General features: G+C 43.8%; 1 protein-coding gene across 2 annotated transcripts in view; it reads left to right on the top strand.

Moving 5' to 3' along the window:
- Nucleotides 1-2,763: 2,763 nt before the first annotated feature.
- stambpl1 (STAM binding protein-like 1) overlaps nucleotides 2,764-18,708 on the top strand; it is a 28,907-nt gene continuing 12,962 nt past the window's right edge. Inside the window, exons 1-4 of one of the 2 annotated variants that reach the window (XM_083661776.1) lie at nucleotides 2,764-2,996; nucleotides 13,574-13,680; nucleotides 16,252-16,466; nucleotides 18,324-18,399. In XM_083661776.1, the coding sequence (XP_083517902.1) occupies nucleotides 13,597-13,680; nucleotides 16,252-16,466; nucleotides 18,324-18,399 (375 nt within the window). In that variant the 5' untranslated portion in view covers nucleotides 2,764-2,996; nucleotides 13,574-13,596. Of the gene's footprint in view, nucleotides 2,997-13,573; nucleotides 13,681-16,248; nucleotides 16,467-18,323; nucleotides 18,400-18,708 lie in introns of both variants that reach the window. The other variant, XM_083661775.1, reaches the window with a different exon arrangement.

Below are 18,708 nucleotides of genomic sequence, written 5' to 3'. Positions count from 1 at the left end.
GCTGCTCCTGCTCCTGTCTGACTGAGCGCCCCGCCCCTCTGCTGCTCCTGCTCCTGTCTGACTGAGCGCCCCGCCCCTCTGCTGCTCCTGCTCCTGTCTGACTGAGTGCCCCGCCCCTCTGCTGCTCCTGCTCCTGTCTGACTGACCGCCCCGCCCCTCTGCTGCTCCTGCTCCTGTCTGACTGAGCGCCCCGCCCCTCTGCTGCTCCTGCTCCTGTCTGACTGACCGCCCCGCCCCTCTGCTGCTCCTGCTCCTGTCTGAGCGACACGGGTGAAGAAGAACAAAAGCTATTATTACTATTATATGCTGCAAAGACCGTATAGGCCTATGTTTCTAGAAATCGAAATAATAAATAATGTTTTGTTGAAGTGATAATAGAGGCAAAGCTCTTAAACATCGATTCCATTGTGTCTGCATTATAAGCACCAGAGCACCATACAACACACTCAGAGCACCATACAACACACTCAGAGCACCATACAACACACTCAGAGCACCATACAACACACTCAGAGCAGCATACAACACACTCAGAGCACCATACAACACACTCAGAGCACCATACAACACACTCAGAGCACCATACAACACACTCAGAGCACCATACAACACACTCAGAGCACCATACAACACACTCAGAGCACCATACAACACACTCAGAGCACCATACAACACACTCAGAGCACCATACAACACACTCAGAGCACCATACAACACACTCAGAGCACCATACAACACACTCAGAGCAGCATACAACACACTCAGAGCACCATACAACACACTCAGAGCACCATACAACACACTCAGAGCACCATACAACACACTCAGAGCACCATACAACACACTCAGAGCACCATACAACACACTCAGAGCACCATACAACACACTCAGAGCACCATACAACACACTCAGAGCACCATACAACACACTCAGAGCATCATACAACACACTCAGAGCACCATACAACACACTCAGAGCACCATACAACACACTCAGAGCACCATACAACACACTCAGAGCACCATACAACACACTCAGAGCACCATACAACACACTCAGAGCACCATACAACACACTCAGAGCACCATACAACACACTCAGAGCACCATACAACACACTCAGAGCACCATACAACACACTCAGAGCACCATACAACACACTCAGAGCACCATACAACACACTCAGAGCATCATACAACACACTCAGAGCACCATACAACACACTCAGAGCACCATACAACACACTCAGAGCACCATACAACACACTCAGAGCACCATACAACACACTCAGAGCACCATACAACACACTCTTTTGAAATGACCTGATCAAAATGTGGCAATAAACTTCAGCAAAGTCAACATAAAATAAAGGCAAGACATGTATAACACAAAACAACATTGCAGCATCTTTAGACAGTATATTATGTTATATAGATGTTGGATCCCCACCACAGCATGAGCTCATTGAGTTAATAGAGCTGAGCGCCGTACTGAAATGTAGTGACACAACTTATGCAAAGCCAACATTAAATAATGGCAATGCATTTATAACCCCCAAAAACAATGTTTCAGCATCTATAGCTATATATATATATATATATATATATATATATATATATATATATATATATATATATATATATATATATATATATATATATATATATATATATATATATATATATATACATATACTACATATATATCTATATATCTATATATATATCTATATATCTATATATATATATATATATATATATATATATATATATATATATATATATATATATATATATAGTTGCCCACCCCTACCCTAAGGCTTAGAGGCTCTGTAGGAAACAAACACATAGAAGCTTTGTGCTGGATTATTCCACTGCTCACCAGCAGGGGGTGCAGAAGAGCAAAGAGGCAGCTGTGACTGACTGGAAATATGCACCCGATTTGACTCTCACATGAAGGGCCTGTCTAATTCTCAAGTGAACGAGCTATATACACTGTAGGTGGCATTTCTAGGTAGGAAGTTGTAATGTCTGAAACCAGACGTTTTTGGTTAGGTTAGATGCGTGCATTTAGTATGGCAGAATATCGCATTAGCTAAAAAAAATGTCCTTTGTTTTTAAGCTTGTTGAGGTGGAAAATATTTTTTTTGTCAATACAGAAATTATGTAGGCTAATGAATAGCATTGGAAATTCATTGAAGTGAAGATCAAATTTCCTCGTGAATTTCACATTTTGTCACATTTAAAAATGAACAGTGGGCGGGACTCCTGTCTCCTGCTGTGGGAGAATGAAGGACTTGGACCAAAGTTTAAATTGTTTAAATTGACTTTATTACACATGATATTGCCTTTGTGTGACATGTATGATCTCTGCTGGTTTGTAACCAGTTTATTAAACTGTCCACTAAATATAGATCATAAATACTAATCCTGTGGGATTCACATTTTCCTAATCGAGTTTCACTTATCAGTTTTCTATCTTACAGCATTATCTACAACAAGCACAAACATTATAGACTGCATTGCTTTTTCACCCACTGAATTTTGAATCTTGAATAAAGTCAGAGTGAGACCTCTCTGCTTATTTCCTCCTCTGCGTGAGAGTTCATTCACATCCCACCTAGGTGAGAGACTACATAACACCCACATTTACAGACCAGAAGGTGGGGCCATTGTTCTTGTCTCTCTCTCACTACAGAGTGAGTGATCTTATGAATAGAGGATCTTTGTGCGCTTGCTCGCTCAGTCCTCCATCAGCAAGTGAACCTGCTGGCAGCTTTCAGCCATTTTCAGCCTGACAGTAAACACCAGCCTACTACTGCTGTGACTGAATCTGGATAAAGAGAATATCTGCTTTCATATTCCTGCTCTCTCTCTCTCTCTCTCTCTCTCTCTCTCTCTCTCTCTCTCTCTCTCTCTCTCTCTCTCTCTCTCTCTCTCTCTCAGCTCCATGTGACTCGGTGTTGGACAGGTGTGGAAATAAACGGCTGACAAACTGGTAAATAAATCAACTTTTATTTCATTTTCTATTTTTATTTGATTTATTTTTTATTTGATTGTATTAGGTCGAGGCTCGGGGGTTCTGTGCTGATAGAAACCAGAATACAAACAAGTTTCCATTTAACTGTCGATTGCAGTGATTTCCTCTTTTCTTGTCTCCAGTCTCGCTGTGCGGTGTTAACAGGCAGACAAACAGACCCATTTAATCCTGTTTCTATCATTAGAATAGAGTGGATTTACTTCTTACTTTTTATTCAAATTGATTAAAGTGGAATGAGAACAATATGAACAGTGATGGTCTGGAATAGAACATGCCTGTTAATGGGGGAAAGGAGAACAATAATAATACTATTGATAGTAGTCAGATCAGATGCAGCCAGAGCAGCAGGTAAAGAGTTAATGTTGTGACATCACAGCCTGGAGGTCAGATGAGGTCAGCAGTAGAGCCTGTTCAGCAGCATGTTTGAGTGACAGGAGAGAGAGAGAGAGAGAGAGAGGACCAGTGTTGCCAGACTGGGCAGTTTTCCGCCAATTGTTTTGGGTTGCATTGTGCGGGGGGGGGGGGGGGGAATGGGCTTGGGTCGGTTTACAGATTTGCGCGTTTCCAAAGAGCTGCAGTTGTGCACTTATGTGGTTTCGTGTGCGTTTGGGAGGTTTTTGAACAGTTTTTGGGCTGTAAACCATGGGCTGGAAGCTGTATCTGGCAACATGGGAGAGGCAGCGAGAGAGAGAGAGAGAGAGAGAGAGAGAGAGAGAGAGAGAGAGAGAGAGAGAGAGAGAGAGAGAGAAGCTTCTTTCACACATAGTTCCCAGTAAATGAGTGGGATAACCTTTCAGGCACTGCTAGTGATTTTCACTATTCACACGTAAATGCTACATTCAGGAACATTTTCAAACATGCCATGGCAATGCTGGTGTAACAGCCCAAGATATACCCCCTGGCAGATTATACCCAGGGTTAAAGGAATTAGTTCACAGAAAATAGGGGCCAGACTACTCCGGGGTATAAAACAGGCTAGCCCAATTTAAATGCATAGTTCAAATTTGTCAAGCCCTATTTGCTAGTTACCAATGATGATGTTGATTGGTACAGTTCTTTCTCAGCACAATCCATGCTGTTCCTCATAGCAGCTCTGGAAAGTTGGGCAAAAATGAATGTAAGGTCAGTGGGGTCACGCTCCTGTACTGTATGTACCAGCTGACTCCTGTCTGTACCAGCTGACTGAAGCTCCTGTCTGTACCAGCTGACTGAGGCTCCTGTATGTACCAGCTGACTGAAGCTCCTGTATGTACCAGCTGACTGAAGCTCCTGTATGTACCAGCTGACTGAAGCTCCTGTCTGTACCAGCTGACTGAAGCTCCTGTCTGTACCAGCTGACTGAAGCTCCTGTATGTACCAGCTGACTGAAGCTCCTGTCTGTACCAGCTGACTGAAGCTCCTGTCTGTACCAGCTGACTCCTGTCTGTACCAGCTGACTGAAGCTCCTGTCTGTACCAGCTGACTGAAGCTCCTGTATGTACCAGCTGACTCCTGTCTGTACCAGCTGACTGAAGCTCCTGTCTGTACCAGCTGACTGAAGCTCCTGTCTGTACCAGCTGACTGAAGCTCCTGTATGTACCAGCTGACTGAAGCTCCTGTATGTACCAGCTGACTGAAGCTCCTGTATGTACCAGCTGACTGAAGCTCCAGTATGTACCAGCTGACTGAAGCTCCTGTCTGTACCAGCTGACTGACTGAAGCTCCTGTATGTACCAGCTGACTGAAGCTCCTGTATGTACCAGCTGACTGAAGCTCCTGTATGTACCAGCTGACTGAAGCTCCTGTATGTACCAGCTGACTGAAGCTCCTGTATGTACCAGCTGACTGAAGCTCACTGAAATGTATTGGCTCATTTCCACCACATAACAGCACAGTACGGCTCTACTGTTACTCTCGACCTGATACACTGTATGTTTCCACCGCAAGTTATACTCGCCTCCGCCCACAACTGGTCCCTCATAACAACCCTCCATTTGTACTGTATAACGTTCAACTGAACCCACATTTAACAAACTGGAGATGGAAAATGAATGGTGGATGAAATCCCTTGGTCGTATGTTGAATGCAGGAGAGGATGTGACTTTAGCATGGTGTGACTTTGGTGCTGTAGTCAGCCGTCACTGCGACCATACCAGGAAGTAGGCTATACACGTTTAACGTTAAAATTAAATCCCTACACGGAACTTTTAAACTGGTTATGAAATACTGGTGCCTCTATAATATAGAGTCAATATGACCTACATGAGCAAATGAGACCATCGGCTAGGAGAATGGATATTTCTCTGTTATTTACATGCATGCTGAGGATGGACATTACGCTACAGAGAGAAGAGAAGCCCTCAAACGATTCTGCCTGACCAATCAGTCGTCTGCAGTGTTTTTACGTCACTGTCTGGTACCGGGTCCACAGCCCCGGAACCTCGACAGAGGTGGTACTAGAAGTAGCACCACTCAACCCCAACTCAACCCGGGCTGTCCCAGGTTTTTAACCCATGGAATGATACAAAAAAGCGAGTCGAGCCGGGCGGTGCTGCTCTAATACCAGCGGTGGAAATGAGCCAATAGTGTGCACTGTGGGCTGTTACTATACCTGGGCAAGGGAAAGAGGAGGGGGGAGAGGTCAGGACGTCCCATTGTCTTTCAAATCCACTCATTCAAGTTGTTGGCCAGTTGTTAGCAGAGTGGGAGAGTAAAGGCCTAAACATGGTCGTCCGTCAGAGCCTCACCCCGCCCTCCCCGTAGGACGGCGGGTGGAGCCCCGTCCTACGGGGAGGGCGCGCCGTCGGCTTACGGGGGCTGCTCGAAAATGTGACTCAGCGCCGACGATACGTGCGTGACATCAGCTGCACGAGAGTTGTGATTGGCCGCCTTTCAAAGCATGACGTTAGATTATAACGAACTAGTTGTGTGGCTTAGTCTTCCCAAATGTTGAGGGTCGTTTTTTAGAATTTAATACATAGAATTGGGAACGTTACATTCAATTTCACACGGAGCTTCCACAGGAGGAGGGAGGGTGAGAGGAGGGGGGGTGTAGTGGCGTCCGAGCATGTAGGGCTCGCTGGCGCCGCCAGACGGCGAGACGGCTCCAATTCGAGGCGGACGGACGACCATGTTTAGGCCTTAACCCTTTACATCAGGGGCCGGTTGCACCAACTGGTCTTAACTATGCCTGGTCGTAACTCCAACGTCGGTCTTAGTTAAGACCATGGACTTACGCCTGTTGCACCAACACGGCTTATGTCTGGTCTTAACTATGCTGGTCGTAGCAATGCGCGTCCATGTGAATTGCCAGGGAATGCACCCTGATTGGATGATGTTGCAAAAAATGTGCCTCGCGACCTACTTGGAGCACTGTGCCACTACGCTCTATCAGCCACTACTGTAAAACACCCTCCCTCCTCCCACCCTCCCTCGCTCCGGGGGAAAAATGGCGGCGATTGAGCCAGAAAGACAGTCTGAATGAAATTGAATGTAACGTTCCCAATTCTATGTATTAACTTCTAAAAAACTAACGGCAACATTTTGGAAGGCTAAGCCACACAACTACCGTAATTTCCGCACTATAAGCCGCACCGGAGTATAAGCCGCAGCAGCAAAATTGCCTGTTTGTTACATATATAAGCCGCACCGGACTATAAGCCGCAGGTGTTTTAATGTTTTTTTTTTTTTTTTTTTTTATTGTGTTTTAATGTTTAATTACCATATGTAAGGGTTCATGCACAGAGGGGATTGTCGGGAAAGAGATGGCTGCTTGAGGAAGCTCCCATTTATTAACATTTCAACAAAACAACATAACACAACACCACCTGTGTTTTTTTTTACAGTGCACACAGTGTCCGCGGTGTGGTGAAAAAAGGGCAAGAGAGGAAATTAAAACAGAAGTGGATTTATAGTTAGAAAGAGTGCTAAAAAAGAGAGATTTTTTTTTTTTTTTTTTTTTGAAAAAATCCATAGATAAGCCGCACCGTTATATAAGCCGCAGGGCCAAAAAACGGGGGAAAAGCCGCGGCTTATAGTCCGAAATTTACGGTAGTTACCGTAAATTCCGGACTATAAGCCGCACCTTTTTTCCCGTTTTTTGGCCTTTTTTGGCCCCTGCGGCTTATATAACGGTGCGGCTTATCTATGGATTTTTTCAAAAAAAAATAAAAAAAATCTCTCTTTTTTAGCACTCTTTCTAACTATAAATCCTATATAACTATAATAAGTTTTAATTTCCTCTCTTGCCCTCTTTTCACCACACTGTATGACACTGTATGACACTGTGTGCACTGTAAAAAACAACACAGGTGGTGTTGTGTTATGTTGTTTTGTTGAAATGTTAATAAATGGGAGCTTCCTCAAACAGCCATCTCTTTCCCGACAATCCCCTCTGTGCATGAACCCTTACATATGGTAATTAAACATTAAAACACAATAAAAAAAATAAAAAAATACCATTAAAACACCCGCGGCTTATAGTCCGGTGCGGCTTATATAAGAAAAAAATAGTCAACTTTGCAGGTGCGGCTTATACACCGGTGCGGCTTATAGTCCGGAATTTACGGTAGTTATAATCTAACGTCGTGCTTTCAAAGACGGCGAACTGGCGGTGTTACGACGATGACGGTCAAAAAGGTCTCCGCGGAGATCTCTGTTACAGGCAGGCTCTACGCCTCCTCCTGACCAGGCGTAGGAGTTACGCCTGGTCGTAGTGAAAATAAGGCTTAAGCCGTCTTGGTGCAACCGGCGTAGCTGTTAGGTCGTAAAGTTACGACCAACTTAGCTTAAGACCAGTGTAAGACCAGTTGGTGCAACCAGCCCCAGGGGTTTTCACAGTCTGAGACTGTGGGCCTGCCCTAAGACAAAGCTATTTTCCTAGCTTCCTAGCTGCTCCCCTTCTCAGTTTACTTGCTTAGTTTCGCTCAATTCCTGAATGCCTATGTTCATTTTATTTGACCCCAGAGACACTCAACAATTGAGCCAAGATAGCCTGATATTGCTGTTTGACATACTTCAAACTGCACCAAATTACATTACATTAGTTTATGACTGTGAAAGTGGCAAAAACTATAAAATTCCCTAAAACTACTGTATCTCTGAAAAATCTCGTTAACGTGATCTCCTTTTGATAACTTATGTAATATTTTTTCACTTCCATTTACTGCGCCTCCCCTGAAACTGTTTGGAGCCCCCCTGGGGAGGCCTGCCTCCCACTTTGAAAGCTCCGTTTTACATGCAAGGACATAAAGCTTAGGACATGCTGGAGCCAGGCAGCGCGAGGCGGAGCTCTGCAGAGCACTGGGACCAAGGCTTCAGACCATGAAAAGTCACAATGAAACGCCATTATGTGCACACACACACACACACACACACACACACACACATACACACACACACACACACACACACACACACACACACACACACACACACACACACACACACACACACATACTAAGTGTGGTTTCACTCTCAAACGACCATATCAGCACATGAATACAATCACCAAACTTGTTTTTACTGAACTAGGCATCTCGCATGCCCGATTCCTGCAGCTCACCGAGCTGGCCCTGCAGCTCGCATTCGCAGCTCGTCCGCTGCGCGGCCTTGCCTGCCCTATTGGCGCGCACACGTCTCCCTCTCTCTCTCCCTCAGTCTCTCTCTCTCTCTCCCTTGGTCTCTCCCTTCTCCCTCAGTCTCTCTCCCGCTCTCCTCTCTCTCCCTCTCCCTCAGTCTCTCTCGTGAGCCTCAGACTGACATCACTGATGACATCATTACTGTGTGTGTCTGTCTCTTGTGTGTGTGTGTGTGTGTGTGTGTGTGTGTGTGTGTGTGTGTGTGCATCACTGATGATGTCACAATGCCTCTGACATCCCTGATGATGTCACAATTTAATTATGACATCACTGATGACATCATCACTCTGTCTCTTGTGTGTGCATGTGTGTGCTTGTCTGTCTCTTGTGTGTATGTGTGTGGGAGTGTGTCTGTGTGTGTGTGTGTGTGTGTGTGTGTGTGTGTGTGTGTGTGTGTGTGTGTGTGTGTGTGTGTGTGTGTGTGTGTGTGTGTGTGTGTGTGTGTGTGATCACTGATGACATAATCACTGGGACTGTGTGTGTGTGTGTGTGTGAGAGAGAGGGAGAGTGAATTTATGACATTACTGGATGATGTCACAATTTATGACATCACTGGGACTTTGTGGGTGGGTGTGTGTGTGTGTGTGTGTGTGTGTGTGTGTGTGTCTGTGTGTGTGTGGGTGTGTGTGAGAGTGAATTATGATAATGTACTTTGTGCTGATCTCTCTCAACACAGCACATTTACTTGAAATTACTAAAAACGAACAGTTTGAATCCAAACTTTGGGCACAACTGTTTGATTTGATTTCATTTAATTTGGATATAAACGACAGCAAATCAAAATGTAAAAGTGTTATCACTTCTTTCCAACATGGTCCCTGGTCTTAAAAACAGGACATACAGTAACACACCACATAAAATTAACATTACTGAACAATCTAGAATAACAATACAAGAGGTACAAGAAACAGTATTCCAAAAGTATCTAAATAAAAGAAAAGACTCCACCCACTACTCCAGCTTACTCAGCAGGTATCTTTTCAGAAGGTTCTTAAAACCACTCAGAGAATTTGCAGTCTTAATTTCATTGGGGATCTTGTTCCATTCCTCTCCCCCTGTAGAGGGATGTACTTCTTCACACCTTGCTTTTTAGGTTAGATGGTTTCTTCACACTTTGCTTTTTAGGTTAGATGGTTTCACGTCCGCTACACCAGCTCTCGTGTTCCGGCCGTGAACGTCCCGAACAAACTGGAAATACTTAGAAAAGTCATTTGGACAAAGGTCATGCAATATTTTATAGACCATGATGAGTTTTAAATGTTGAACTCTACTTTCAACGGGGAGCCAATTCAACTCTTTAAAATGGATAGGGCGTTCTTGGATTGAGGTTAAGAATAACCCTCATTAGTTTATTTTGAGCTTTTTGAAGCCTGTCCTTTAATCCTTTAGTTAAACCGCTGTACCAGGATATACAGGTATAATCATAATGACATTGGATTAAAGACGTAGCTAAAAGTCTCATGGTCTTCTTGTCCAGGAATTTAGATATTCTTGTCAAGTACTTAGTCCTAGAGTGGATTTTCCCAATGACAGAGAGGGCCATAGCCTCACTCGACATACACTGATCCAATTCACATCCCAGATAGGTTACACAACATTTTTCCTGCAGCTTAGTACCATTACATTCAGTGGTGTACAGTAGTCTACGTCATACGCAGGTATATGGCGTATACACACTGCGAAATGACTCAGATTTGCGTATGCGCACTGGGAAATGCGCTATGATACGTATCGTTTTCACTTTCCATTCATAAAATTCACCCTGTGCGCTCTGTGTGTTACCCAAGCCTTGCATACGCCTTGCCTTTACCCACGCTTTTAAATAGGCGTCCTTTTTAGTCAGTGAGGCTGTGTACACCGGCCGCCTGAGCGTGAACCCTGCGTGTACCCACGCCTCGCCTGAGCTGCGCCGATTTTATCGTCTAGAGTTTTCAAGCCGACTAGGCGCGTGAAGGCAGACTTTTTCTGTCTTTCACACAAATGTGGGCCAGAGGAGAAACTTTTGCACATTGCAACCTATGGCCAATTATGAAGTCCAAAGACCACAAAACTGCAAAAAGTGTAACACTAATTAAATCCTACTCCTCCCACATTTGTTCTTCAAATGACACCAAACTTCAGCATCTGCATCGGTAGACTGTCCTACACAAAATATTCAGACAGATTCTCGATTGATGCAAAATAGACCCCACAGTGCATCAAAATGTTTTACTGTAACAGTACAGTGTTGTACAGTACTGTAACTACTGCAAATTCTCGCTAAATAAAGCTCGAAACTTCACAGAAAAAAAATTCAGTTTTCCTGTCACAGTAGTTGAAGTGTGTAAAATCCTAATTTTTGACAGTATTTTGAATTCTGCCCTCATGTATACAGCATCTGGATGGCATGCAGCAGATGATATAACGCTCATCCATAAGAGACTTGACTTGGACTTGTGACCAAAGACTTGAGACTTGACTTGGACTTTCAAAAAATGACGTGAGCATCTCTGTCAGTGCCTGGCCACGACCCATTGCTGCGCAATATATAAGTATTACTATTATTTTATTTTCCTGTAGAGGGGCGGCATAGCTATTGTAACCTATCGTTCATTTTGTGATACAAGCACCACATTTTGCAGATGTGTTGTTCATAGATATATTCTGAATCAAACTGGATATCGCACATTTGCCGTGTCTGAGCCTGTTCATGTGTCTTGTTCCGAAAAAAACTTAAATAAAATATTGGGGGGGGAAAAAAATCTAAGTTTTTTTTATGTGAAAAAGTGTGAAAAATGAAAGAAATTCGATTTTTGTGATTTTTTTGGCATACATTATTAAATAGGTGCACTGAATACCCAGGTGTTTGAACTAAAAGAAAAGAAAAGTCATTTTTGGGTTCAGCTCGACTTTAAGGGCGAAGCGTAATTTATGGTCGGGCGTCAAAGACCTCGGTGTTCCCAGCTGGGAAGACGACGCCCATAAATGTTAATTATCTTCGCAAATAAGCTGCAACCTCCAAAAGCATGTGAATATCTTTGTTTCATGTAGATGAAAGAACTGTGTTGGGTTAGGACTGTAAGAACTGTATTTCTCTCTCTCACTTTCTCTTTTTCTCTCTCCCTCGCTCGACCCTGCTCTATTAGCCTTGTTGCACCTGTTGCCATGGCAACATCATCAAACCTCATCAGTATCAGAACAGAGCATAAGGTGTTGACAGACCATAATAGTCCTCTACACATGTTGCATTATAGCCTCATCTTACATATTATCCTCATTTATTTATGCCTATCTTCTTTCTTTCTTTCTTTCTTTCTTTCTTTCTTTCTTTCTTTCTTTCTTTCTTTCTTTCTTTCTTTCTTTCTTTCTTTCTTTCTGTTAAGTGGATGACTCACTGGTTGGTATTTAGGCCTTCTGGTTGTCGTAGCAACAGTGGACCATGTTGAAGGACAAGAAGGCGTGATGACGGGCTGATGAGAAATAAAAAAATATGTAAAAAAAACCTTTGTGGACAGAATGAGTCAGCAGAGTAGTGCAAGGGTGCGGTTGAATAGTTAAAATTAAGCAATAAGCACCATGAGGCCAGGGCCGCGGGAAGTAGGGGTTCTGCAGGTGCTGCAGCACCCCCTAGACCCCCCCAGCCCAATTTATTTTTTTATTTTTTTACAAATGTAATTAAAAATATTTTGCAGTGCACTATGTTCCTTTCTTGTTTAAGAATGTTTCGGGAAATTAAAATGTAGCCTATTTAAATAGAATTATCAACAATAACAATCAAGGAAGTTACATGCTTGTAGGCTAGAGAAGAAGAAGAAGCGCGCATGCACGCACATGTTGTGTTGAACCAACCAACAACCAATACGAATTGTTTAATCTGGCAATAAAGAAATGTGAACTTGACATGCTATTTTAATAGCCTACTCAAAAATGCACCTCCCACTATACAGCAAAGAGAGGAGTCAATGTTTCTTGATATAATCATTGCCATTCAGATCAGAATAATTAGTCTAGTCATTAAGTTTGCTGATAATATTTCTATCATGTTAAGTCTGTGTCATGTTAACTGGTGTATTCAGAGCAAATAGGGAGATATAGAGCATTATCATCATGCTATATATCTCCCTCTTTGCTCTGAATGAGTGAGAAAAGGAGAAAATACTGAATAATGACATCACAACAGTATCCTAATGTTAATTTAAAATGAGATATTCCTCTAAATATGGCAAAAAAATGTAAAAAAAAATCGTCCAATTTTTTTTCAAAATGACTTCCAGCGGCCCTGCACGAGGCTGTGATTTACAGTGATTTTACAACAGCTAAGAGGTGTTTACGGCACGCCACAGCGTAATAGAGTACCACAGGGATGACCTATTTTTGTAGGCTTATCCAGAAATCGCCGCTATTCTGGTTGGTCAGTGGAAAAGTCTATGGGGTTTTAGAATGGGGATTTCACTTGAATGCATAAAATAAGGTTTCTGGTTAACAAAGGTTAATGGAAACACGGGTTCAGAAGGATCATCTTCACGAACATGAATAACTTTGATGCCTTTTGAAGCGTTTCCTAAAAACCGCCCCCCAAAAAATGCATTTACGTTCCAAATGTCATAAAAGTGATTCACATGTGTGAAGATGATCCTGCTGAACCCAAATTTGAGTTCCCATAAACTTTTGTTAACCACAGACCTTATTTTATGCATTTCAGTGAAAACCTCATTCACTTTTCCTCTTAGGAACCCAGAAGTACACTTCTGGACTCATTCCTGCCGTTCTCTATACAGCGCGTGGCAGGTGGAGGAATACAGAAGTTCTATGGTTGAGAAGATGTAGTGCCAAAGCAGAGGGCTGTTTGACTTCAAATCATGTGAACTATCACTTTCATTTAGAAGCCAGCAGTGTCTCTCTCCTGGTTGATGTCTTGTTTTTCTCTCTCCCCTGCAGTGAAGCATCATGGGAGGTGGCAGATGGACGTGCCGGCCGTGGTCCGACCAGTGACACACACACACACGTCGTACAACATGGAACAAGGCTTCAGCTTCCATACACTGGTGAGTGTGTGTTTGTGTGTGTGTGTGTGTGTGTGTGTGTGTGTGTGAGTGTGTGTGTGTGTGTGTGTGTGTGTGTGTGTGTGTGTGTGTGTGTGTGTGTGTGTGCGTGTGCGTGCGTGCGTGCGTGGTTTTACTTCGTTCGAAATTGGGTGCAATTGGAGACAAAAGTCGTGTCCCCAGTTAGTAAAAAGCTGATTTTGTCGACTGTATATAATCAATCAAATTTAACAGTTGAGAAAACTAGTAAAAAATTGTGAATGCCACTATTTCTGTAATAGGGACCAGTTTGGAACAGGGCTCTTATGTTAGTGTTATTTTATTTTATTGCCGGCGCTTACTCACTCACTCACTCACTCACTCACTCACTCACTGACTCCCCATTGTTGAAACACGCATGCATAGGTATAGCCTTTTTCACTTCTCACCCAATTTACCCATTTTGTGTCTAAAATTCAGGGAGGACTGGGGGATATGGGTGGTGTTTGGGGGGGGTAGAATTAGTGGCTGGGGGATATGGGTGGTGTTTGGGGGGCCATAGGGATAGGAAGGTGCTAGAAAGTCGGGATTCAGGGGTGGGTAGGATTAGTGGCTGGGGGGCTATGGGTGGTGTTTGGGGGCGTGGGGGGAGGGTAGGGGTAGGGGCGAGGGGAAAAGGGCCATAGGGTTTGTGACTAGGGTGATAATGGGTGGTGTTTGGGGGGGCGAGGGAAAAGGGGTCATAGGGATAGGAAGGTACTCAAGTTGGGATTTGAGGGGTGTTGTTCAGGAACACCAGGTGCTCACTAAGGCTGTCCTCGACTTCTCAAATTCTGCCAGTCGAATCAAATTCAACTGTCCAATACGAATATTCCACTATTCTATAAAAAAAAGTATAGAATATCTACAGTGATTATTTCAACCACATTAACAGTCAATAGAGAGACAAAGTGAAACGTCACTTCCTGCTTTCTCCCTGTACCAGCGCTGTGAAAAATATGAATGGCGGTGGATGGAGAATAAGGTTACTTTTTTGATCCCGTTTGAATTGTGCCACGGGGTGCCAACGCTAATTTTGTCAATTTAAAACATAACTTTCACAGGGCAGTACACCAGACAGCCCCTCTGTACCTACAATCTATGGTCAGGTTCCAAATCTCTCACCGTTCCCTTCGCTCCTCCACCAGTGCAGGACACCTCGCCCCTCCTTCACTACGGGGGCTCAAAAGTCGCTCATCCCGTTCGCGACTCTTCTCGTCCCTGGCACCTCAATGGTGGAACGAGCTGCCACCTTCGGTCAGGACGGCCGAATCACTGCCGATCTTTCGGAAAAGACTAAAGACACACCTTTTCAGGCTCCATCTGGGCCCTTCTTGAACTAACTTCTTTCTCTCTTAAAAAAAACAAAAAACTAACTAACCTGAACTAAACTTGTACCACTATTCCTTCAGAAGTTGTAGTTGTCATAGACTGTGTTGCATAGTTGATTGCTCTATTGCTGACAAAAATGTGTTATTGTAAGTCGCTTTGGATAAAAGCGTCTGCCAAATGACGTAATGTAATGTAACTTTGCATGTCAAGAAAGTCACCGTTTGTTGTCAAACTGAAACGTAGGGGTTAGTTTTGTATAAAAACTACATAGCTCGTGGAAGCTCGTGGCATGTCGCCGGTCTTCAGCTTTGCCAGTAGAGAAAGTGACGTCACTTAAGCGACAGTGCATGTAGTCTTTCTGATTTATAACTTCTAGTCCAACAGTTTGGCCACAAACTGCGACTTTCTTGACATGCAAAGTTACCATTTAACTAATAAGGTCTGAAATTAGTATTACAGAGCTGTTTTTCATTTTTTTGAAAAAAATGTCCTCCTGAGGAGCATGCTCCCGGACTCCAGTAGTCAAATGCAGCAAATTTGTTCAAAAGTAATCCAAAAGTAACGGAAAGTAAACAGTTGCTTTATGTTAATATTATGATACTTGGATTACGTTAGGCTACTGATTAATTTTTTTTAACAGTTAAATAGCAATTGTATTGGATTACATTTTTAAAGGAACCCTCCCAACCCTGATCACCATAATCTATACTTCCGGGAGAGAGACTGGCAGCGTAGATCTCCACTCTGGACTTGTGGGGGGAAAATGCTCCATTTGGTTTAACCTTGTCTCATTTGACAGAATCGCTCCCTACAACAGCGGATCCAATAGTTTTCAGCGTGTAGCAACAAGCTTGCATTGTTGATGTTTCAAAGCGGCGCAGGCATTTGAGATAGACAGATTTGTCACGGAGGGAGCGCAAAGGAAATCCAGCTGGTCAGTCAGAGCGGGTCAGAGCCAATGGCAGAGCTTGCATGGAGCGGAAAGGGATTTTCTTCTGCTGGCGACTGAAATGGTCGCCACCAATGGCAGAGCTTCTACCAGCAGCCTGTTTCCATGCAGCCAGACTTCTCTCCTGGAAGGGAGGGAATTCTGTGGCAAGCGAGACTAGTCTAATACTGACAAAAAGGTACTTTGGACCAACCTCTTTCTAGCACACATTCATTTGGATTTTTATTCTGAATTTGCTGCCATGTCTCCTGTGTGTGTGAACTGAACCACAGCAGAAGCTAGCAGCGGAGCCGGACTACACGGATGTGTCTCTGTGTGCGTCTGAGCGCGTGCGGGCGCTGGGGAAGCTGGGCAGCAGTGTGGAGATCAGCCAGGAGATGTCGCCGCGCCGGTACCTCCGCTCAGGCGTGGAGATGGAGCGCATGGCCGCTATCTACCTGCAGGAGGGCAGCCTGGAGAACGCTTATGTGCTCTACAGCAAGTTCATCACGTACGTACAAACGCTGGCTACTGACTGCTACAGTGTGTGTGTGTGTGTGTGTGGGGGGGGGGGGGCGGGGGGCTGTGGTGTTTTTTCTTTCTCCGTGCTCTTTTTTTATGCCTCCACGTCCAATGTTTGTTAATGCGTTATCTGAGGAACGCCTTGACGGAATTTCATCAAATTAGCCTCAAAAGTTGACTTGGACTCAAGGATGAACTGGTTAGATTTTGGTGATCAAAGTTCAAGGTCACTGTGACCTCACAACCGCTCGTTTCATGCTTGTTAACGCGATATCTCTGGAACACCTTGACAGAATTTCATCAACTTTGCCTCAAACGTCCACTTGGATTCACGGATGAATGGATTACATTTTGGTGGTCAAAAGTCAAAGGTCAAGGTCACTGTGACCTCACAAATGACATTTTCAAGCTCGGTAGTGCCATACCTCAGTAATTTCTTCACATTTTGTTCAAACCTCAAAGTCTGGATGTCGACTGCTCACTTACTGGTGGAGGCATATATCCATTTCTCTCAGTGAGTTTTAATTTCTCCATGCACTTTAAACACAAGGTATAGGTACAGGTGTCTGCAAGTTATGTAAAATTACTCTCTTTCCTTTGGCTAGAAATGTTGAAGAAAACATGAATGCTCATATTTAGAACATGGGGTAGTGGTGCACTCTTGTGGCTGAAGTGAGTATCACAACAACAAACACTGAGAAAAATGAGCCTGATACATACACACACACACACACACACACACACACACACACACACACACACACACACACACACACACACACACACACACACACACACACACACACACACACACACAATCACAAATGGAAAATTAACAAATTTAGGATTGTGATCCTGGCAAAACCTGTTTTTCCCCACACCTGTTCTTAAGTTATAAACGCAGGAGAGAAAACTATTTAGATCAGACTAAGAGAATTGATACCAAAATTTCAATTTGTGAGTATCACAAATTGCGACCGCGATCCTGAATGGAGTGGCAGCTGTTTGAACCATGAAACAACAGCTAACATTGCACAATTTGTGGACAAAGAAAAGTTAGAAACTGCACAGGTGTGTTTCTCTGAACTGTGTCTAGCAGAGGACAAAGAAAAATGAGAAACAGCACTGGTGTGTGTTTTCTTTAATATTTTATTTTCCATTTTTATAGCACAATATACGAACAAGACAAACAGGCTCAGACACAGGAAAAGAAAGGGAAAAAAACACATACATACATCATTGACATTCAACAATACAATGTGGTGCTATCAGCCGCATAAGGTGCTTATGTGTTTATAAGAGTTAGCAGAGGTGAAAGACAAAAAGTTATGTGAGCTATAATACATAGGCCCAGACCCCCATCCTGTTCAGATTTTGCCCCCAAATTGACAAGTTAGGTGCTCATGTATGTATGTGTGTGTGTGTGTGTGTGTGTGTGTGTGTGTGTGTGTGTGTGTGTGTGTGTGTGTGTGCGTGTGCGTGTGCGTGTGCGTGTCTGTGTCTGTGTCTGTGTGTGTGTGTGTGTGTGCGTGTGCGCGCGCGCGCGTGCGCGTGTGTGTCTTGTGTGTGTGTGTGTGTGTGTGTGCGTGCGTGCGTGCGTGTGTGCGTGCGTGCGTGCGTGTCTGTGTCTGTGTGTGTGTGTGTGTGTGTGTGTGTGTCTGTGTGTGTGTGTGTGTGTGTGTGTCTGTGTGTGTGTGTGTGTGTGTGTGTGTGTGCGTGCGTGCGTGCGTGTGTGCGTGCGTGCGTGCGTGTCTGTGTCTGTGTGTGTGTGTGTGTGTGTGTGTGTGTGTGTGTGTGTGTGTGTGTGTGTGTGCGTGTGTGTGTGTGTGCGTGTGTGTGTGTGCAGTCTGTTTGTAGAGAAGCTGCCCGGTCACAGAGACTACCAGCAGTGCAGCGTCCCGGAGAAGCAGCTCATCATGAAGGTGACAGATCCCTCAGAGCTACAGTACATGTTGACATGTTGACATGTTGACATGTTGACATGTTGACATGTTGACATGTTGACAAGGTTTTCACACAATTGTGTTGCTAGGCAACAGTTTGAAACCTAGCTTATTTCCTGTGAGCTATTGTATTAGCAACCACTGCAACAGGAAGTAAGCTAAGAGCAATTTAAAATGTTTATGTTGTCAAGTTAAACCGTGTATAGTAGTTTATATATATATACTGTATAGTATATATATATATATACTATAAATGACCTGAAAGAGACATGTGAATGTTTTTATATA

The sequence above is a fragment of the Poromitra crassiceps genome, assembly GCF_964638095.1.
Source record: "Poromitra crassiceps genome assembly, chromosome: 27".
Classification (NCBI taxonomy): domain Eukaryota; kingdom Metazoa; phylum Chordata; class Actinopteri; order Beryciformes; family Melamphaidae; genus Poromitra; species Poromitra crassiceps.
This window is presented reverse-complemented; position numbering and strand designations above follow the sequence as displayed.